A 22,986-nucleotide genomic window follows, 5' to 3' on the forward strand; every position below is an offset into this window, starting at 1 on the left:
AGGAAACACTGATCCCAAAAACTATGTGGGGAAGGAGATCTGTGTAAGCCCAAGGGGTGCACTGTGACACCTGTGAGTATGTGCCTCCCAGACCTGTGACTGGAGGGAGCATCCCTGACCAAAGGCCCCAGCTGCTGTGCTGTGCAATGCCCCACGGAGCTGTGCCCAGGCCACCCCTCCCACAGGCTTCTCCTAGTCGTGACTGTGCAGCAAGAATACTGAGGTAGACCTGCTCCTGGGAGACATGGGACTCCGTTAGTGGATGACTTTGGTTTGAGAATTCCCTGATGGCTTCGCTGAACCTTGCTGAGACAAGAACAGCCTTGGGCAAGGCAGCCTAGGACAGTTCCTCCCAAGCTTCTCTTAGGCTCGCCCTGTGATTTGACAGCTGCCTCAGCCTCACACAGCTCCCTCCCTATTTTCTCTCATACAGGCATTTCCCCTAATAAAATCTCGCACAGTTCATCTCTTCTTGGGGTCTGCTTCCTGAAGGATTTGAACTAGCATAACTTCTACCAGGAGAGAGAAGAGTCAAGCACGACTCCCTGGGTTCCGACTTGGGAACAGGGGGCACATGACTGCCAGGCACTGAGATGAGGGAGACCAGGGTCCTCTGTTTGGAGAGGAAAGGCATAACAAGAGGACAGATTGAGGGGCATGGAGGTCTCAGGCAGGGAGGACAGTTCTACCTGTTACAGGTTTCTGTTACAGATGAAGTTTTCCTTTCCCCACTGGAGGCCTGATCTCAGTTCTCCAAATCTTAAGAGCAGCTCCAGTCTCCTCCATGGCTCAAAAACAGATTCTCATGAAAACATATAGAATGAGATTAAAGAGAAGAAGCTCACTGTGGGGCTTCTGTCATAGCTAGGGCTGCCCTAACAAAATACCGTAGACTGATAGCTTAACCAACACACATTCATTGCTCACAGTTCTGGGACTGGCAAGTCCAAGATCAAGGTGAAGATCAGGTTCCTGGAGGGCACTCTCTTCCAGGTTTGTAGACAGCTGCCTTCCTACTGTGTCCTCACGTGGCCTTTCCTTGGTGAATGCTCCTAGGCAGAGAGAGAGAGGGAGAGAGATCTCTCCGTCTTCCCCTCCTTGTAAGAATCCCACCTTCATGACCTCGTCCAAACCTAATGACCTCTGAAAGGCCACACCTCCAAATACCATTACACTGGGGGTTAGGGCTTTATCATAAGAATTTTGGTGGTGGTGGCAGTAGGGGGCACAAACCTTCAGTTTATAACAGTTTCTTTCAGCCATATTGGGTGGCGCTCATTCTGAGCCACTCAGTGTTTATAAAGTTCCCCTGCCACGTGGATGCTCGGCACAGGTGGCTCTAAGATGCTTCCAATTCCTTACAGAAATAAGAAACTAAACTCTGACTTACAGAACTTGAAAGCAAAGCTCGTTCATGCAGCCCTCACTCTCAGACTGGAGCCCTGTTCTCTGTTGGCTTCTGGCAGACCCCGTTCTTCAGCCTGAAGGTGGTGTCTGGTGCACAACCACTTCACTGAGAGCAACGGTTTTCCCTTATCTCCCTGCCCTTGTCCCCTGTCCCTTCTTTTATCTGCAAGTACATTTTAAATGGGGGGAAATGACAGGTTGATCAGAGTAATTTCCAGAATGAACCCAGAAATACATTCTTCATAGCTGGGCATGGCTTTGTAAACAGGAGCAGGTTGGACTGATAAGACTGAGTGGAGAATAAAAAGCATTATTGCCAGAAATGCAAGGTTAGAACCACTTTCTTAGAAATGCAGAGTGGTTTAAAATAGTGTCATGGGACCAGGGGATTTTGTGCTGGCATGAATTCACTGATTTTCAGTAAAAAAATTCTCTTCAGGATTTAATGTTGTTACTGTCACGTGTCAGTGTCCTTCAGTTATTCTCTCATGGGCTCCCAAGTGTTAGGCCATGGATTCTACCTCCGCACAAACTGCCTCTGTTCACTCACGTAAACCCTGGTCTCCAGTCTTTGTTGCAGCTTCAGAACAGTGGGAAAGGAACTGGCAATGTCGATAAGATATCACTCTGTGTATTGGTTTTGCACTGTTAACAGCTGAATGTTCTAACAACGTTAACAGTCCCACTTGCTTAACAAATATGTTAAAAACCGGAACTGTGGTTCTAAGGGATCCAAAGTAAACAGGACAAGTATTGGTGGCTTGAATATTTCCTCCTTGCAATAAATTGGAGTACAAAGAAGCTAAGAATTAAGAGGTGCACTTTTCACATGTAATTCAGTTTAACAAACATTTATTGTTAAAAATTCCTTTAACTTTTCCTTCTTGATACAGTGAGTCCTTTATAGTGGGGGGAGTGTAGGCCCAAACATTGAAGTTGTCCCAGTTGGGATTATCAGAGGTTATCTGCGGGGCAGGAGAGTTGTGGAAATCTCTGCTCTCTTCCATGGTTTTCCTCCCTATACTGCCTTTTCTTTAGACTAGCTCTGAACAGCCAAAGAACAGTGTTGAAAAGTAAAAAGAATACTGGAATAATATTGAATGTAAAAAAATGCCCACTGATTCACAAGTTTTCCCCCCAATCCTGTCCATTTATTTGGGGCTACATCGATCCACATTTCCTAAGGTCTCATCAGTCCATAACAATCACCCAGGCTCCAGAGCCCACTGTGCTAAGTCTGGCCTACATTATAATGGAGGGAGCAGGAACTCTCTCACAGGAGGCAACACCTTTTGGGAAAGTAGACAATACTGGGACACATAGGTGTCCTTCACAAGTGTATTCAGACTCACCCACTGCTCAAAGATGAATAACTCTTCACACATCTCTACTCAGATATCTATTCCTAGCAGTTGCTTGGCTGGCTGCAGAAAGCCTGGTGTGGTGTGGTGAAGACATTTGGAGGAATTTTGAAAAGAATGTCATGGGGGTTCAAAGAGCAGGGACCTCCCTTTGGGCAGATAGTAGTGGGAGCTGCGCATCACTGGCACCCAGGGTAAAGGGACTAATGCAAGCTATAGCCCCAGGTTCTCCAAAGCCCATCCTGGGAGCCTCTAGAGACCTGTGGCAACCAGGTGAGGAGCTGCTGCTGTGTCACCTGCCTGCACAAAGATAGTGTAATACAGGTCAGGTAAGGCGGAGAGTGGAGCACAAGGAAGGGAAGGCAGTTCTGTTCACACCAGAGGGAAGGGTTGAAGAGATGGAGCTGGGGCCCTGGGAACTTCCTGGCAGAGTGGCTCAGATGACAGGAGTCCTCTTCAGAAAGACTCAGGAAGGACATCAGAAAAGTGGTGCTAAAAAGGCCCCAGGTACCAATGACTGGCTGCCGGCCTCTGTGCACATCTCATCAGCTCTCACACAGGGCTGAGGACTTCCTTCTTAAAGGTTCCCAGGGAAATAGAGTTCACTCATCTGAAAACAACAACAACTTAATGTTTGTCATCAGAAAGTCCCAGTGCCCTCTACAGTAACAGTGTTCTATTTTTCTCTTCTTGTCCTTGGTGAAAAGTGAGACCTGCTTCTTTGGTTTGCAGGGCCCTTCCACCCCGCAGTGAGCCAGAGGTCAGGCCCTTTCCACACTGGGCAGAGAAGCTGGGGCTCTGAGCAGTTCTGGGACTCACCCTGGTGCCCTCAGCCTGTGGTGCATGGAGGCATGCCTCTGAGCTCAGTGACCTTCCTACCCCCTAGTTGGTTCTTGGTCAGGCAAGTCCTACTTTCTGTGTTTGGGATGTCACTGCATCACTAATGCTCACTTTCATCCATGTGACAAAGACCACCATCTACTTCTCTGACCTATGCCTTGACTGCTTGTTCAATGGTTTCAGCCATCGTGAAGATAGCTGGGAGGCACTGGGTACGTGACCCACCTGAAATGCAGGCCCTAGGAATGCATCACTCCACAAATGGAGCCCTGTACTTATCCCAGAACAAGGAGCCAGAGCTCTGCTCTACCCATCTGTAACCCCTGACCCCAACCTGGAAGGAAAAAACAACCCATCCATCCAATGTCAGGGAACTTTGGAAAGATGCCAAGGTACCCTGAGCCTAGAATTGATGAGGTCCAGAGAAGAAATTCAGCTCTAAATGGAAAAGGAGTGTGTGCAGACCCAAAGAGCTATTCCTGGAAAGCCTTGGGCACATAGAAAACAAGAAGCCATTGATGAGTTGGCAGCTTTACCTTCTTTGATATAGGACCTGCTGTGTCAGGATCCAAAGACTGCTCAGGATGGGCCTTCCCTGGTCACACCAGAGCATCCGGGAGGAGCTGTGGATACCTGTTCATGGCCAAGAGAAGGCTCTGAACTGCAGGGAGGCAACTCCCAGAGGGAGGACGGCTTCAAAGAGGATCACTATGCACTTGTGTCAGGGGCACTGGGGAGCAGACCACAGGAGAATGACAGTCTTTGGACATGTGGGCATTGCCACATCAGTGGAGGATGATGAACCTCACTGACCTTGTGAGACCCCACAAGGGACCTCAGGGCAAAAGGACCCTTGTTGAAGCCACTGCAACTGAAATTGGAGAATGAATTCTTGTTCCAAATCATCAGGACGCTGGACTACAGGGTTGTCCATTGCTTACGTGTGGGGATGGATTTCCTTCCTTTTTTTTTTTTTTTTTTTACTCAAACCTTGTGTTTGCACAATTTAGACCAAGTTACAGGGTTGCCTGGTGATGAAGTTTTCCCAATCTCTGCCCATGATTTTGACTGAAACAAACTTGCTCAGATGCAGTAGCTTTTGGTTCCAGGATTATATACAGTCTTCTCCAGGTGAAATCGTCATCCTATAACCCTCCTGAGAGATGCACAGATAGGCAGAATTTAGTGTGTGGGTCACCTGAAAAAGTTATGTGAACCCCTTATTGTTTTTAAGTCTCTGTGTTTGGGGGAATTTACTAAAGGGAGGAGCTTCTTGTATGTACTGTTAATCTTCTGCCAATGATTTACTTCCACCAGTTGTTGAACTGGAAGATTAGGTGGTGATTTATCAAAAAAGTACAGCAGAAAAAACTTGTCGTCATTGCTAAGACCTCAGGTATTTGCAGTTGCAATTTTCAGGCTGAAAGGTAAGCTCTGATTCATTGGTTTTGTGTTTTCTAAAAGAGTCATATGTAATGCAAAAACAGACCACCGAAAAAGTGAGACCTCCATTCTTCTGAAGTCAGAGTGAGAGCTAATGCTTCCAGAGAGGGGGGAACAAAGGGGACAGAGAGACCCAAGTTGGAGGCAGGGCTCTGCTCACTGTGTGGTCTGGGCAAGTTATTTAACTCTAGCCTTCAGTTTGCTTCCTTGGTTAATTTTCTTAATTCTATTAGTTTCTTAGTAAATTATCTTGGATTTTTTAGGTGGGTAATCATATTTTCTACAACTACTGATGTTTTTACCTCTTCTTTTCTAGTATTCATAGTAGACATTCTTTTCTTTGTTTCATTGCCTTGGTTAGACGTAGCAGCAGTATGCGGAATGGAAACAGTGGTAGTAGACAGACCTGTGTCATACTCCTGGTCTTAATGGGGGTGTTTTGAATGCTTCATATTAAGTATGATGATTGCTGTATGTTCTAGTGGACATGGTCAGCTTAAGCAAGTTTCCTTGTGCTTTTTAAAAATCATGTATGGATGTCAAATCTCCTGTTCTTGGCATCTATTCCCCAAAATGATCATACAGTGTTTCTTCTTCTTCTTCTTCTTTTTTTAAGATTTTATTTATTTATTTTCAAAGAGAAGGGAAGGGAAGGAGAAAGGGAGAGAAACATCAATGTGTGGTTGCCTCTCACGTGGCCTCCTCTGGGAACCTGGCCCACAACCCAGGCATGTGCCCTGACTGGGAATGGAACTGGCTACCCTTTGGTTCACATCCCGCACTCAATCCACTGAGCTACACCAGCCAGGGCTCTTCTTTAAGCTATAAGATAATGCATGCGATCAATAGTTTTCCTATTAATGAATTAATTATCTTCCTGTTTTGAATCACCTTTAAATTTTCCAGTTAGTCTCTAGTTAATGCATTTTTCTTTTTAATATTGTGGGACTTGATCGGATTATATTTTATTTGGTATTTTAAAAAAATGTAAGCTTTGAAGTCATATTCTTGTATTGTTTTCTGTGTGCTATCTTTATCTGGTTTTGTGAATGCAATTTCTAATTAATTGTGTTGACTTAAAGGAGCAGGCCGAGAGGGAGAGGTGGACATGCTAAAGGAGCTCCAGCTCTTCCTGTTGGCCATCCTGCTGCTTTCCTGCGGCTTCCTCTATCAGCTCACCCTGAAGTCCAGCTGCCTCTTCTCCTGCCTGGCCTCCAACAAGTCCCAGCATGGGCTAGGAGCCCTCCTGGGCAAGGGGCGCAGCATTGTGTTCCTAGAGACCTCTGAGAGAATGGAGCCTCCCCCGCTGGTCTCCTGTGCTGTGGAGTCGGCTGCCAAAGTTTATCCTGAGCAGCCGGTGGTGTTCTTTATGAAGGGTCTCAGTCATTCCATGCAGATGCTGCCAAACTCCACCTCCCTAGCCTTTTCCCTCCTCTCAGCAATAGACAATGTTTTCCTCTTCCCTTTGGATATGAAAAGGCTGTTTGAAGACACACCATTGTTTTCATGGTACACTCAAGTAAGTGTTCACATAATCTTAGAGCGCCCATGTTGGGAGGAACCACAGAAAATGAGTCCAACCTACACATTTGATAGATGGGTAAACTGAGGGTAAGGACTCAGTTTCAGAGGTGAGACTAGAACCCAGATCCTTTAACTCTTGCCTGGCCTTCTTTCCATGGTGTTGAGCCCTGATTCAAGTAATCAAGAGAGACTTAAGTTAGACTCACCTTTAGCCTGCTGTCTTTTGCGTCCAGCTTTCTGCCTTAGTATGTGGGTTACATTTGAGACTATTCTTAACTGAATGAGTTTCTGTATCTTTTCTACTGTCAGTTTTAAACTTATCCATGTTAAACTTCTTTGCATCTGAAGGGGAAACCAGGCAATATTTCACTTGAAAATCATGCAAACAGAAAACTCATAAAGGATCAGGTGGAGTGCAGCTATATGAGATTGGGTATATTAAGATATAATCGAGAAACTGCTGAAACTCTCGGGAATTTTGTAATCTTCATCTTAGTAACATAGCATAATAAAAAAATAATATCTCAATTAAATATTTCTCTTATGAGGACCCACAGTCAGGTAATGTTTAAGGAAATTACAGGATAACCACTCAATGATTCCATTATGCGGTTTCAACTGTGTTGTCTTATGAAGACTGCGACGTGGGATTAAAATACTCATGCATTGTGCAGCAATCACAATTATTTCACCTATGCAACACCCCTCCCCCAATCTATTTGAAAGAAAAGGGCCTGAAGAGCACACAGTGATAGCAGGTGTTTTAGTATGAATTGGGAGTGAGTTCAGTGATGAGAATGTTAATTTTATAAATAAAATTTTTTTTAAGTAATTAAAAATTGACATCAAAATACATGATAACATTTGCTTGCCATATGAAGTCCTAAGTTCTAATCCTAGGCTAAATCAAACACCAGAAAGCCTTTTCTCTGGAAAGATTCAGAAAGTCAGGACTTCAGGTTTCGCAGGCCAAGAGGCACAATTGAGGCCATTTATGAAGGCACTTGTATTAGTTTCTTCTGGTGCATAACAAAATGCCACAAACTTGGTGACCCGGGAGAATAAAAATGTGTTCCCTTACAGTCATGGAGACCGAAGTCCCAAGTGAGTTTCACAGGGTGCATAGCAAGAAGCCGGCAGGGCCCATTCCCTGAGCTGTTGGGGGGTCCCTAGGAGTTTCCTTGGGCGGGGGTGGGGGGTAGGGTGGTGGTGGTGGGCGTCACTGCAGTCTCTGCCTCCCTCTCTACACCCCGTGTCCCATGTGTGTGAACTCTCCCTCCCCTCACTATGTAAAGACACATGTACAGTAATCGCATTTAGGACCCATCAGGATAATCTCCCCATCCCTCCATCCTCAGTTTATCACATCTGCAAAGGCCTTTTTTCCATGAGGTAACAGTTGTGGGTTCCAGGACTCAGGACCTGATGTCCATTTGCATGGGTTGTCCACCGTTACTCAGCCCACTTCAGTATTCAGGTCCAAAAAAGGGAGACTCCCTCAGCCCTGCCTCATTCCCCTGCACCCTTGCCCCTATGTGCTGTCAGCTGGAGACATTTTCTAGACTAAGGGGAAGGACTGAGTGTACAAGTGTGTGTGGGGGGAAGGTGGGCAGGTAGGGAATTAATCAGTGTCACTCTTGCCCCATGTGACTTTAGATCCCAGTCTTCCCACCTGTTCTTCTGAAGCATGTGGAAGTTTCAAAGCAGGACCCATAAGGAGGAGGTGGAACGACGCATCAGACTGAGATTTCATTGCAGTTGCCAGCACCAGATCCTGACAAATAGGTGGTGACTAGTGTGGTCCTGGGCAGCGGCAGGACAGGCCGAAGTTAGGGACTGGTAGTGGAACAGAACCCAATTCAGGGCACAGGCCTGTTGGGTCCCTGTGGTCTCAGTGCTCTCCTGCAAGAGGGCACTCCATCGCTGTACAAGATCATACAGTCTGCTGGCTCAGAGCCCCGCTGCCCTACTTCTGGGCTCAACTAACATAACCTAAACTGTGCTCCTTGGGAAAAGAGACCTCTACTCAAATTATTTTGGGAGATGCTACACACTATTCATTTCTCACAAACTAATTGTACACATGAGGAGATTAAAGGCTCTGTGCAGTTGTGAACCAAAGAGACTTTGATTCATGCCAGCATTTTACAAACTTATTTGAGCATGGAACCCACTTTCAGGATGACGAAAATATTTTCTTGGAGCTAACATTTTATGCAACACAGTTTGGGTTTCTCTAAGCTCAGCTTTGCTATGTTGGGCATTAGAGACAAGATGGGCCTTGGGACACAGCTCATAGGTGTCTGTCCCATCCAAACCTGCTGGGCACAACAACAGGCTGAGCTCACTACCCTTGGGGCAGCTGGGTGTGGCATGTCCTGACCCAGTGAGGCCACCTCAGAACAGCTGGGGACCAGTTGTTAGGGATGGCCCAAAGTGTCATCAGCTGCTGGTGACCACCAGGTGTGTTGCACTGATTTGGCAACTGTAGCCCCTGAGGATGCCCAGGGTTGAGTACTGTGGGGGAGGGATGGGGTGAGTAGCCAGAACCATAATGCCCTTTCTGGTGCTCACCCTGGGGCCAACTCTTGGGTTTTAGCTCACCTCAGTCCAATGCCCACATTGAGGCGGGCTTCTATGTCTCTTCTCTGCCCATTTTTTAATTGGATTGTCTGTCTTCCTGGAGTGGAGTCATGTGAGTTTATATATTTTGGAGATCAAACCCTTGTCCAAGGTATCATTTGCAAATATATTTTCCCATACAGGTGGATCCCTTTTCATTTTGCTGTAGTTTTCTTTACCTGCACAGAAACTTTTTATTGTGATGAAGTCCCATGTTTATTCTTTCCTTTATGTCCCTTGCTCTAAGGGACAGATCAGTGAAAATATTGCTGCATGGACTATCTGAGATTTTCCTGCCTATGTTGTCCTCTAGGATTTTTATGGTGTTATGACTTATATTTAAATCTTTTATCCATCTTGAGTTTATTTTTGTGTATGGTGTAGGTTGGTGGTTGAGTTTCATTTTTTTGCATGTAGCTGTTCAGATCTCCCAACACCATTTGTTGAAGAGGCTTTTTTTACTCCATTTGATGCTGCTGCCCCCTTTGTCGAATATTAATTGACCAGAGATGTGGGGTTATTTCTGGTCTCTCTATTCTGTTCCATTGTTCTATGTGTCTGTTCTTATGCCAGTACCAGATTGTTTTGATTACTGTGGCTTGTAATATAGTTTGATATCAGGTATTGTGATCCCTCCTACTTTGTTCTTCTTTCTCAAATTGTTGTGACTGTTTGGGGTCATTTATGGTTCCATATAAAATTTTGAAATGATTGATCAATATCTGTGAAATATGTCATTGGCATTTTAATAGGGATTGTATTGAATCTATAGATTGCTTTGGGCAGTATGGACATTTTGATAATGTTAATACTTCCAATCCATAAATACGGGATATGCTTCCTTTTCTGTCTTCCTTAATTTCTTTATTCAGTGTTGTGTAGTTTTCTGAGTACAGGTCTCTTATCTCCTTGGTTAGGTTTATTCCTTGGTACTTTATTTTTCTTGTTGCTATATCAATGCAATTTTTTCTCTGGTTTCTGTTTCTGATATTTTATTGGTGGTATACAAAAATGCCTTCTGAATTGGTCACGAGAGGAGGTTAATGTGGCTTCCATTCACTCCTCCGCCATCTCGCCTCTGAAGGCTATTTGGCTTTTTAAAAAATTAAATGCATTGCGGTGGCATTGGTAAAGAGGTTTCCAGTGTACATTTCTATCATATTAGGTCTGTACATTGCACCGTGTGCCCGCCACCTACAGTCAAACCGTCTTCCATCATCATATATCAGGCCCTCTCTACCCATCACCCCTTCCCTCTGGCAACCACCACGTTGCTTGTCAAACCCAAGAGTTGCTGTTTAATCTTTAATCAACATATTTCAATTTAGAAAATTCTCTTTTGTTTTCTTGCATTCAGATGTTTAGCATTCGTTTGGGAGCACTGCCAATTCTTATGAGTTATTTCTATTCTTTTAAAAAGTATTTTTCGTGTCTCTCACCTGGTAGCACTTGCAGTCATCCAGGCTTTCCCGCCCCACGACCAATCCGCCGAAATCAGACAGCTGCTCTTTGCCACGTGTCCAGGACCTGACCACTTCTCTCACCTCCTCCACTATCATCCTCCTTCACCCTCACCTCTTGCTGGATTATTTCCACAGCCTCTTAACTTGCCTCTTTGCTCCTGCCTTTGCCACCTCCCAACCCACTTCACTGTCTGTTTTCCAGAGAGCAGCGAGTGGGGCCCTTTGAAGACTAATTCAGATCATATCCCTCCTTTCCTCCAAATCTCCCAAATAAGTTTAATCTTTACTGAGCCCACATAATCTGCCCTCCTTCCCTACCCAACGCGTCTCTGATCTCATCTCTTGCCCCTCTTCCCTCACTAGTCCACTTTGGCCACAGGGCCTTCCTCCCGCTCTTGCCTCAGGGCTCTCACACTAGCCCTTCCCTCTATCTAGAACCTCCTCAGAGCTGTCAGCACACTTCACCCACTCACTTCCTTCCAGTTTCTGCTGGAACTCAAGCACGACTTTGCTCCACCCTGCCCCTTCATAGCCCCCTCACCAGCTTTTCCCCTTCACAGTCCTTACGAACACCCAACATATTACAACCCACTAAAACTGACTCATAGAGTTTATTGTGACATCCCTCTTGGGTTTCTACTTTACCTTTCCACTGCTTTCGTTTTTTAAAAAACAATTTCAAGAAATCTTTAAGAGCCACTAATGTCTTCCCATGGATCCAGATTGCTGTCAACTGTTTACTGAAAGTCAACTTTATGGGGTAGAAGGGGTAAGTTTGGTAAATACTCAAAATTGGGCTTTTGGCCAATAAAGTTTTGGGAAGCTGGCTTGCTGGCCCTCCCCAGCTCCCAGGCCCTGGCCTCCTGCTCTGACCCCCACCCCCCTCCCTGATGCTGGGGGCTGATGCGCACCTGCTCCTGCAGATCAACACCAGTGCACAGAGAAACTGGCTGCATGTCAGCTCAGATGCATCCCGCCTGGCCATCATCTGGAAGTACGGGGGCATCTACATGGACACCGACGTCATCTCCGTCAGGCCCATCCCCGAGGAGAACTTTTTGGCTGCACAGGCTTCTCGGTATGCTAGTAACGGCGTGTTTGGATTCCTCCCCCACCACACCTTCCTGTGGGAGTGCATGGAGAACTTTGTTGAACACTACAACTCACTCATTTGGGGCAACCAGGGACCCGATTTGATGACAAGGATGTTGAGACTGTGGTGCAAACTTGAAGACTTCCAGGGGGCAAATGACCTTAGGTGTTCGAACTTGTCCTTTCTCCACCCCCAAAGATTTTACCCCATCTCCTACCCAGAGTGGAGGCGCTACTATGAGGTCTGGGACACAGACCCCAGCTTCAATAACTCCTATGCCCTGCATCTGTGGAACTACATGAACCAGGAAGGGAGGGGCGTGGTTAGAGGCAGCAACACGCTGGTGGAGAATCTCTACCGCAAGTACTGTCCCAGGACCTATAAGGACCTGATTCAAGGCCCAGAGGGCTTGGTGACCAGGGAGTTGGGTCCAGGGAACAAATAGAGCCAATGCTGGTTCGTTGCTGCTACATCAGGAAACTAAGCACTGCCTGGAGAGCCATGCTTTCCCTTGACTGCCACTTTCCCTTGGGGCATAGGGCCTTACCCATAGGTCAGTTATGATTAACTTCCCCTGTCTGACATAGATGAGTCCCAGAGACCTTTGGCCTGATTCTGCATCAGACACTGACCCTGGTGCCACCAAATCGTGTGTATGCTATGGCAGAGGTAGCACCTTAGAGGGTGACAGCTTCCCAGGGCAACATGATCTAGTCCTCTATCACCTCTTGGTCTCCTTGGTACATGGAACAGAGCCTGGCACACAGCAGCGCTCCAGAACTCTCGCATGTAGGGGGTGGCAGGTCGGTGTCAGCTGAGACTGGAGTCTTTCTCTTTGGCCTCACAGACAAGGAGGACTGGGGCCCATGTCAAGTCCACTTTCTCAGAACAGCCCTGTAAAGCAGGTACTGCACTCATACATGGGGAGATTGAAGCTGGTAGAGATGGCAAACACAAACAGGCACCCTCACAGCTACTTTCTGCACACTTCAGGGATATGCTGGGAAGAGAGCTGGGAAGCAAAGGCTCCCCACAGATTTCACACTGGACTGAACTTGCAGGACACTCCCTGATGGCCAGACCTTGGGCTGAGCTTAGAGATGCTTTAGTTAAGTTGGTTCTCAGAATGACCCTGCTCAGTAGAGTTCATTTTTCCCCACTTTCCAGTGAGGTTAAGTGACTTTCCCAGGGTTGCACAGCTTGGGAATGTGTAATGTAAATGAATCTTTGATGCCAGAGATCCAGGCTCTTCCCTCCCCTGCAGTGAGCAGGAGGAATCCCTGGAGAGAAAAGCATACCCTGACCTGGAGAGGATAAGGAACAAGATGCCCCACCAGGGCAGATGTGCACAGGCCTTCCTACTTGTTCCTGGTCCCTGCCCCACTAGTTAAAAAAAAAAAACATGTAAAAAATTGTGATAAAAAGTACATACTGTAATGCTTGCCATTTTAACCATGTTAAAGTGTGTAAAGTGGCATTAAGTACATTCACATTGTTGTGCAGACAAAACCACTATCCACGCCTAGAACTTTTCCATCATTTCAAAGTGAAATTCTGTGCCCATTAAACACTAACTCCCCACTCCCTACCCATCCCCTCTCAGCCCTGGTAACCACTATTGTAGTTTCCTGAATATCTCTATGGATTTGACTATTTTAGGTATGATGTAAGTGAAATCATGTTATATTTGTCCTTTGTTGCCTGGCTCATTTCACATAGCATAATATTTTCAAGGTTCATGTAACATGCATCAGAATTCCATTCCTTTTTAAAGCTAAATAATATTCTTTTGTATGTATGTACCACATTTTTTACTACATTCATATGTCCATGTTGCTTTCACCTTTTGGCTATTGTGAATAATGCTGTTATAAACTTATATGTGCAAATACCAGAGTTTCTGCTTTCAATGCTTTTGAATATGCAGACACAAAGGGACCTGCTGGACCCTATGGAAGTTCTATGATTAATTTTTTGAGGAATCACCATTCTCTTTTCCACAGCAGCTGTACCATTTTTTACTCCCATCTGCAATGCACGGGCTTCCAAAGTCTCCACACCCTTGCCAACACATGTTCCCACAGGATGTTGCTTTGGCTGCCCTAAGATACAGAGCCTGGCAGATTGAGGCTCAGATGGGAGAAAGGCCTTAAAAACATTCCCAGAAATGTGAGTCTCAGTAAAGCCAAGGCTGGCTATGGGACGGGATCAAGGACTGATTTTGGAGAGACAGAGCTCTTTGGTCCTGGGCTTTACAGCTAGATGCACAGGACAAGCCAGCAGGTTAGGGGAGGGGGATAGTTGACATTTGACCAAGCCTGGGGCTCACTCAAAAGACTAGAGTGGAGCTGGATCAGAAACCAGGAAGGTCCCTTTAGTTTAGGGCTGGTGGCCTTGGCTGTCTGCCTAGGAGTCTGCAGGTACCCCTGCTTTTGTGCCATTCACATGGATCCTGGACTTTCCTAAGGGATTAAACTTGGCATTCCCTCCTTTTCCCTCCTCTCAGATCTAAAAATAGCGCATCCCAAAGGAATGAGGGGAGAGGCTCCACTTCTCATAGTGGGTTGGGGCGCCTGCCTGGAGAGAGGGATTCCTTGGACACCTCAGGCCTCAAGTTACTGATGCTGAGAGGTTCTCTTGTCCCTGTCCCATTGGCAGCAATGAGGTGGCATGTGGCTCTGTTTCCTCCCTGGAGAGAAGGTGGTTTCCCAGGCTGGGGAAGCATCCTCACCTGGAGGAGCCAGAGCCACCACCTGGATTTTGGTAATGTCCTAGGGTGGCTGGAGACTACTGGGAGTCATTGAGCACAGCAGAGTGAGCCCAGATGTGGGGCCAGGGTGAGCTGGGGGGCCAGTAGTTGGGGAACTCTGCCCACTCTCTTGGCTCCTGAAGGAGTTAGATGACCCAGGCAGTTTAGGAAAACTACCAGGAATTAGGCCCTGGGAGGGCACAGCTGGGGAGTATCTGTGCAGTTCCAGTGATTGGTGGCTGGAGGCTAAACAGTAGCAGCTCCAGAAGTCCCCCAAGGCTACCAATTGATATTTAACAATCAGCCAGAATTGCATTTAAACAAAAGCTGTTTGATCAATTTTATTGAAGTTTGTGAATGGGTTTCAAAGAACTGCAACGCCTCCAGGAATTGCTTCCCAGAGGGATTGCTGCCTTAGGCGGTGGTGAACCCCCCTCACCTACAATGTGTGAAGCAGGGGCTCCCTCTGTGTCTGCGGACTGCCCTAGGTAGAAACGATCTCTTGAACAAGGCAGTGAGTTTTGAAATGCTAGCGTAAGAACCATTCTTTTGGGTCTCACTAATGGATGACATAGGTCTGGGATTGGGATTTCTTGGGACCCATCAAAACATTGAGAGATGGATGACAAAGCTTCAGATTTTTTAATGACAGTCATTTCTGCCTGTGTTCCTGTTCCCAGATGTGGGAGAAGCAGTCCTCTACTAATTCTGTGTGGAGAAACTATGTGTTCTATCCCCTCCCCCACAGGGAATGTGGTTTCCAGGTAACCGGAAACATTCTCAGTTGACTTTGTCTTCTGGACTCAGCTGTGAAGTTGAGTCTGTGGAGATCCAGGGAGAATTGAAGGTCTCCAGCGCTTACTGTATTGAGATTTGCTATAACCTTTCAGTGCTTGCTGTCAGTGAAGAAATCTCAGGTACTGTAATTTCCATCCTGAGAAATTATTTACATATCACCACCACCATCATCGGGAGGTCGTTTACCATACACCAAAAGCTTCAGAGTCAAACAGAGTCAAACAGAACTTTATTACTCAGAAGCTGTGCGATTTCGGGGAGATCCCACAGCGTTTTGAGCCTCAGTGTTTATGTTTATCTGTTGAGGCAAATCACAGCTACATACCGGGCTGTAGGATGGCTAGAAAGAGTAGTCTGAAAGGCTGGCACAGTGCCTGGCACATAGATAAGTGCGGGGCAAAGGGTGGCTGCTATCATCATCATAATCCTCAATCCCCACAGTTTTCCTCACCCACTGATGTCAGGGCCTCAGGACAACTGAGAATTGCACTGTAGGGATTTCAGTGGAAGACAAGAGGGAGACGTTTGGGGTTAGTAAAACCTCATGAACTAGGACCACTAATTTAGAATCCTGCATAACTGGGCATCGGGGCTGCCACCATCAGTTTCAGAGATTGCACTCAGAGTGTCAACGTGAGGGATTTAGGGCTGCTCGGGAGGCGACAACACTGTACTCACATCTTGACAGTGAGTGTGGGCTTTGGGGCTTCTCGCTGGTGAGCCTCAGCCCACCCACAAGGCCTCCTGAGCTCTCATTAGTGGTCAGTAGGATTAAGCTATGGACACAGATGGCCAACAAATCAATCACTTTACGAAGTGTGAACAGCCTTTGACTCTGAGGAGCCCAAATTAAGGATTCCAAACTCCATTCTTATCCTTTCTCCTAATTCATGCTGGTCCATAGCCTCACTTCAGCAAGACCCCAAGAATATAGAATTTTGAGGCAGACAGTCTAAGATTTTGACAACTTTGTTTTAGTTTAATAGCCATCTGGGCTGCAGGTAATATTGCAGGGGCTGGAGTCCAACAGATGTGAATAAGACAAGGTGTCAGCCCTTGTGGGCCTCAGAGCTGCAGGAGGTGGAGGTCGGGTGGGGGGAGAAATGAGACAGAAACATCTGCTGGGTCCCCTCTTGGTTCTTCCACAGCACCCTGTCCTAGCTCCTACCCCCACACCACTCTGTACAATAATTTCTGTGTAGTTTCCCCTCTTCCTGGAGAACAAACTCTGGAGTCAGACACCATCACCTACTAGTGGTACGACTGTGGGAAAGTCATTTGCCTTCTTGTTGTCTCTTTCTGTTCCTTCACCAGTATCCTGGGTTGTTGTGGGAATTAAAGGGGATGATACCTGTAAAGCTTTATTATCTCTGCATGGAGGACTTCTAACTATTTCTGTCGACAATGGCTGAGCCTGTCGCCGAGGTCCCCATTAATCCTCAGTACGAATCAAGGTAACGGGCACATTGTCAGGGCTCAGGAGTCATTTGTTGACGGGATGGATGAGGGACCCTGCACAGCCACCTCAGCACAGGACAGGATGTGATGAGGGCGACCCCCGGAGAGCGTGCTCTGTGCTCTGGGCGCCCGGAGGTGGGCCAGGAGTTGCTGACTGTGGGCCTGGGACGGATTTATGATGGCGATCACGTGTGAGCAAGGCCTTGAAGCGTGCACTCACCTTCAGTGTGGGCAGAAGGATGTGGAGAGCGCCAGCTATAGCAACAGGCAGCATGTCCGAGCGGCCAGGAGCTCAGAGTCTGTAACCAGGCTGATTGGGTTTGGGTCCCGTCTTCTACACCTCCGACAAGCTTCTTCCTTCTGTGTGGCTTAGACAATAATCTCCCTCTTCCGGGAGTGTTGGGAAATGACACGATATTCTTTATAAAGCACTAAAAACAGTGCCTGTCAAAGAATAGTCCAGAGTTAAGACAGTCTAGGAAGCAACGCAAACCCCGACGGGGAGAAAATGGCGGCGCGGCTGCTGGAGCGGCCGAGGGGGCAGCGACCGCACTCAAAATGGAGGCGGAGCGCGGCGCGCACAGTGCGCCTGCGCCAACCTGGCTTCAGCCGGAAAGCGGGGAGCAGGTGACTTCCTGCTCCCGATGAGGAGAGAAAGGAGCAAACAAAAAAGAGGAGGCAGTTGCTCTGAGTCACATGCCAACCCAACCAAAAGACACAGAGCCTTCATTACAAACATACCTTTTGATGTGGAACGGCAGGCACTCAAAGCCCTGGTTGGAGAAGCGGTTGGTGCGGTAACGGAGGTGGAGCTCTGAATGGACGCTGAAGAACATCGGGGGGTGGGCGGTTGTTGGTTTCTAGATGGAAGAGAGCATGAAAGAAGCTGCCAAAATGCTGAACGAGCCTCCTGTGAGTGGAAGAACCCTGAAAGCTGAAGAAAATCCTGAGGGTGAAGACGCCAGGAGAGCAGGGCGGAAGGCTGGAAGCCTTGGAAGCTCGGTGTGTGCAGCAAATCTGGGTTATGAAGTCGGCTGATAAGAGTGAAGGAGGTTTTTAGTATGGCTGGTGTGGTGGTGGTGGTGGCAGGTGGTCTAAGGATAAAGGTGGAAAAAGTCATGGAATAGGCATTGTTACTTGTGAACCGTCCACTGAAGCTGTACTAGCTAAATGTATTTTTAATGACCAACTGGTATTTGGATAGACCAATGCACATGAAATGGGTAAGAGGGCCTTACCAAAGGGAGATTTTTGTCCTTCCTGCGCGTCCACAGCAACTTCCCATGGATTTGGTGGTGAGGACAGGGGGGGCGGCATGTCAATGCCAATCGCGTGAATAAAGGCATTGGCATGGGAAACACAGGGTCCACAGGAATGGGAAGGGAAAGCATAGGATTTGGAATAAATAAAACAGGAGGCATGAAGGGACCCTTGGTGGTGGTATGGAAAACATGGGTCACTTTGTATCTGGGATGAACATGGGCAGCATAAAGGAAATCCTAAGTGATGCACTGAAAAGAGGAGAGATCATTACAAAGCAAGGAGGAGATTGGGCACAGCATTGATTGTGTTGGGGGTGCCAGTATGGAGGGCATGGGCACAGGTTGGGGTAGGGCATGGATCGCATGGGCTCTGACATCCAGTGCATGGACCTGGTTATGGACCACATGGTTTCTGGCATTGAGTGCATGGCTCATCCATCAACCTTGTGGGCCACCCAGACCATGAGTACATGGGCTTGAGCACATGGGTCCTGTGTTGGATCACATGGCCACCACCTTGGAGCAGGTGGACACAAACAACCTGGAATGCATGGGCTTGGAACCCATGGGACCCAATGACCTGGAGTGCATGGGCCTGGAACACATGGGTGCCAACCATGGGGAGTTTGTGGAGCAGGAGCATGTGGGTGCCAACAGCTTGTAGTGCAGGGGTCCCACCATAGGCCTGGCTTTGAATGCTGGCATTGACGGCATGTGCCTGGTCATGGTTAGCGGTGGTAGTGCCAGCTTTGACCATGCCACTGAGATGGAACATGGCAACTTTAGTAAAAGCATCACAGTTTCCTTTGTTTTAGCTGGAGGCCATGCTCCTGGGGTAGCCAGGAAGGCCCGCCAAATAGTTGTGAAAAGTCTCCCATTTGATTGGGCATGGAAAATGTTAAAAGACAAATTGAACGAACGTGGCCATGTGTTATATGCCAACATCAAGATGCAGAATGGGAAGTCCAAGGGATTCTGTGTGGTTAAGTTTGAGTCACCAGAGGTGGCTGAACGAGACTGGTGGGTGATGAATGGGATGAAGCCGAGTGGCTGAGAGACTGATGTTCAAATTGATAGAAATGCTTTACTGGTTGCCTTTTAAAAATATCAATACCAGACCTCTGAATTGGTTTTTGTTTTTTTTGTTTTTTTTGGCAACCATTTTAATTTGTTGGTGAATGTATGAAGATATATTTAAAAAGATACTTTAAAAAGTTGTTTGTTGGGATAATTTGAGTTACTGTTTTCATCACTGGGGTTCCATTTGACTGTTTGAATTCAGATTGCAATGTGTGCAATATTTTTGTTAGCTGTGGCATCTTGTTCTACCAGGCCCAGGGAAGTGGCATTAAATGCAGAAAATGTGCCACGTAAAAGGGAAACCAAAGTATAAACTTGATGATAAATGGCAACTGATTGTCTATCCCGATGTCCAAGATCAGGCAGCAGTTCTCCAAGTGTGGTCCATGGACCAGCAGCACCAGATTCAGCTGCAACCTGGTGAGATACAGATCTCCAGACTTACTAATTCAGAAGCACTTGTTGATATTGAATATGACTTTGATAAGAAATACCAGTTCCTGAAAAAAAAGGAAGAGAGCAAGTAATATGATAAGTGGAAGATGCAGCTAGGAAGCTGGTGTGGAAAGAGTTCCAAGAAATCTGTGAATGTCTCCTTAAGGAATTTGGAGTGAGCCCATGAGGAACCCATGAAATCCATTCCCATGTGGATGAAGCTCAGTGGTGGAAGCCTCTTTTAAACAGGGCATGCACTCCCATTTTGCCACAATAGCTAGCACTTCCTGTCCCAACACTCTCTACTGTAGTGGTTCTGAATTAATAAGTCAGGAGATCTGTATTTCTCACCAGGTCCCAGCTGAATCTGGTGCTTAATTGTACCTTGGACATCAAAATGGAGAATCAGTTGTCGTTTATCATGAAATTTGTGCTGTGGTTTTTCTTATACCTGGCGTGTTTCCTGCATTTAAAGCTACCTTCCTGGGCCTGGTAGAATTTGGATTTGCAATTTGTGTTATAATCAGTATTGGAAGGTTTGTTCTAATGGTCCCAAGAGACAGGTTGACCAGCAAGAAAGAGATTTGGGAGTGTCTGAGTACTTCGAGCAGGCCTATGGTAGCTGAAGCTGTGGGTAGTATGAGCTCATCCCCAGAGAGACAGTGCAAGGAGAGATGGGTGTGGGTGAAGCAGAATATGACAGGGACATTGGGACACTGAGTCTTAAAGGAGGAGTGAAAGGGTGGTAACTGTTTAAGAAAGAGGCTGGGAGGAGCAAGGAGGGAGAAGAGCTGAGAGACCTGATGATGGATCATTCTAGGCCTCATTGTTAGAGAGAGAGAACTGTGAGCAAACACCTGAAGAATAAAGCTTGATTAGGTGAATAGTGAGTTCTCAGGTGAGTTTCCCGATCTGAAGGAGGACAGAAAGCACATGTCCTGTTACCCTGGGCCACAGCATGAACATGCTTGGTCACCTGCTGTTGCTCCAAGGTGCAGCTTGTTGTGACAGTTGTCTCTGAGGTTCTGGTGACATGATGGTAGCTTGAACTGAACATGGCATCATCTAGCCCACTTCTGTTTTGTTCTCTTGCCTTTTATTTCCCTTTTTTAAAAATAATATGACATGTAAGGTAGAAATGTGCCAGTCTTCTCGTCATGGCCATGGTACAGGTGCTTGTGGTTGAAGGGTTTTACTTTTTGAATGTGCGTTGGGGAAGAGTGTGTGAGAAAGAAGCATGGGAGCCAAAATGGAAAAGGTGGGTCAGTTGCATCCTGAGGGCCGTCTCCCAGGGGAGGATTGGCCCAAGAAGGCATGCTATAAATGCAGGGGAGTGAGTGAATGAATGAATGAGTTTGAGGCATAAGGAGTGATGATCTGATCAAAGCAAATTTTTAAAACAAATGGTTTCAAAAATCACGTTGGGTGTTTCAGAGTTCACAAGTGTTGGAAGCAGATGCACCTCCAACTTTCTTCCATTCTGGTCATGCTACCTGGGACACACCTCTTACCTCTCCAGAAATCAATTTCTTTGTCTGTAAAATGGGAATAGCAAGAGCTGTTTGTAGGTTTGTATTTAAAGCAGGTACGTGGCACCAAGGCTGGTACTGGCTGCACTGCAGCTGGTGTTAGTACTGAGTTCATTCCCTTTGCCTGTCCTCAGTTCCCGCAGCACCCTGGGGGTCTGGAGGGCAGGGCTCCAACCACCTTTTCTAAAAGAAGACAGAGGCTTAGGCAGGTCAGGACTTTTCCTGGAGGCCCTTCCCCTCTTTGCAAACTCACCACTACCATTTCCTCATGTCCTTTCTCCTTCCTCGGTGACCTTTCCCTTCTCTTTCTATTGCACTTAAAAGTCTGCATCACATGATCTAGAAAGAACTTAAGTACAATCATATGTACTTCTTCTTGCCCCAGATTTTAAGTTCCTCAAGGGAATAAATTATATTTTTTTCCTTAAAAATCATAAAAATAATAGATGATGATGCATAGAACTTTAAATAGTATGGCGAGGTAAAAAGTAGAAAACAAAGGTTCCCTGACTTCCATTCTCATGCTCAGAGATAATGCTTTGTCTATTTTTCTAGAAGTAGTCTATGCTTATGAAATAAGGTATCATACAGCATAAATTCATATATTTTATTAATTTTATTATACATGGATGGCAATATGAATCATTCATATATATATAATCATCATTGGTTTTTGTAAAGCCTGCCTATATATGTATCTGTTTATCTATTTAACTATTTACCCATCTCCTATCTATGAACCACCGTTCTGTTCATTTATTTATCCCCATTTCAGATTTCCATTTACCTCCTCACACAACTGTCATATCTATATCTATTCAAATATATCTGTATATAATCATATATAGATATATAGGTATACATATCTATTTAGTAAGTTATTACATAAAATTGTGTTAATGTATCATTTAATCAGAATTGAATACATGTATATGCACATATACATGCACACACATATATTCCTAATCCCATTGTTCCCTATCAGTTCAGGTAAAGCTGCATTATTCTCATCAGGAGATGCATAGTGTTTCATCGTATAGAGATACCATCTGTGTCCTCTACCGCACTTTGTACTTTGCTTTCTTATACTTCTTCTTATACTTTGCTATTACAAACAACACTGCAATGTCAACTTGTACAGAAGCACCTTTACACACTTGTATGTGTTTATTGTCTGAAAATGTTGAGTTAAAATCCATGTTGCTCTCGCCAAATTATTTTTCAAAGAGAGAGAACAATCTCTATGTCTACCTAGAAGGTGCAGATTAGAATTTGAGTCTTTGACAAAAACTGGAACTCTTTTCAGGAAACCATTAAGTGTGAGAAAAAAATACCATTGTGGGTTGAGTTCAGTCTGAGTGCAGAAACACGGCCACTGTCTTAAGTGCCCCTACATCCCTAGCCCAGCGGTGGTGGACACCATCTCACTTACACCCCCCTAGACAGAGCGTAGTCATATGATCATACCTTACAGGCAGGGAAACTGGGAAATGTAGCTTAATCCTATCCACTATGATCTTGTAATTAGAGAAGTGTGGTGGTGGTTGGGGAACGAGGTAGACCTTAGGTGACTCTGCCACCCATAGCAAGTTGCAGGACTTTATCCTGATGTCAGTGTAGGGTTGTATAGGACCAACTTATACAATTGACAGTTTTTCCCCAAAAGGACCTCTGGCAGTGGCCTTGGGCATGGGGGATTCACTGAGGACCTACTAGGTGCCAGGCACTAGGCTGTGTGCTTCCCCTGCCTCATTCCTAACCACAAACCTATAAAGTGAGCCCTGGAAGTCCCAATAGACCTAGAAGGCTAAAGATGTGAAGGGACTTGCCCAAGGCTGAGGATCTGACTCCACAACTGAGTGGCTGTAAAATCCATACCCTTGCTTTCCATGGCTCTGGCCGAGTAGGTGTGTAGCATGCAT

At 46.2% G+C, this 22,986-nt stretch overlaps 1 protein-coding gene and 1 pseudogene across 1 annotated transcript; both read left to right on the forward strand.

Moving 5' to 3' along the window:
* Positions 1–4,978: 4,978 nt before the first annotated feature.
* On the forward strand, positions 4,979–12,372 carry A4GNT (alpha-1,4-N-acetylglucosaminyltransferase). The gene is made up of 3 exons (XM_024565706.3): positions 4,979–5,035; positions 6,134–6,570; positions 11,584–12,372. The coding sequence occupies exons 2-3, from the start codon at positions 6,160–6,162 to the stop codon at positions 12,196–12,198; spliced, it is 1,026 nt and encodes a 341-aa protein (XP_024421474.3). The 5' UTR covers positions 4,979–5,035; positions 6,134–6,159; the 3' UTR covers positions 12,199–12,372.
* A 5,103-nt stretch (positions 12,373–17,475) lies between these two features.
* LOC112309672 (heterogeneous nuclear ribonucleoprotein M-like) lies at positions 17,476–19,122 on the forward strand (annotated as a pseudogene).
* The last annotated feature ends 3,864 nt before the right edge of the window (positions 19,123–22,986 follow it).

This window comes from Desmodus rotundus, chromosome 8 (assembly GCF_022682495.2).
Source record: "Desmodus rotundus isolate HL8 chromosome 8, HLdesRot8A.1, whole genome shotgun sequence".
Lineage (NCBI taxonomy): Eukaryota > Metazoa > Chordata > Mammalia > Chiroptera > Phyllostomidae > Desmodus > Desmodus rotundus.

Coding starts and splice junctions, on each gene's coding strand:
- A4GNT (XM_024565706.3), top strand. CDS start 6,160: ATGCTAAAGGAGCTCCAGCTCTTCCTGTTGGCCATCCTGCTGCTTTCC. Junction 6,571..11,583: donor TGTTTTCATGGTACACTCAA/GTAAGTGTTCAC, acceptor CTGCTCCTGCAG/ATCAACACCAGTGCACAGAG.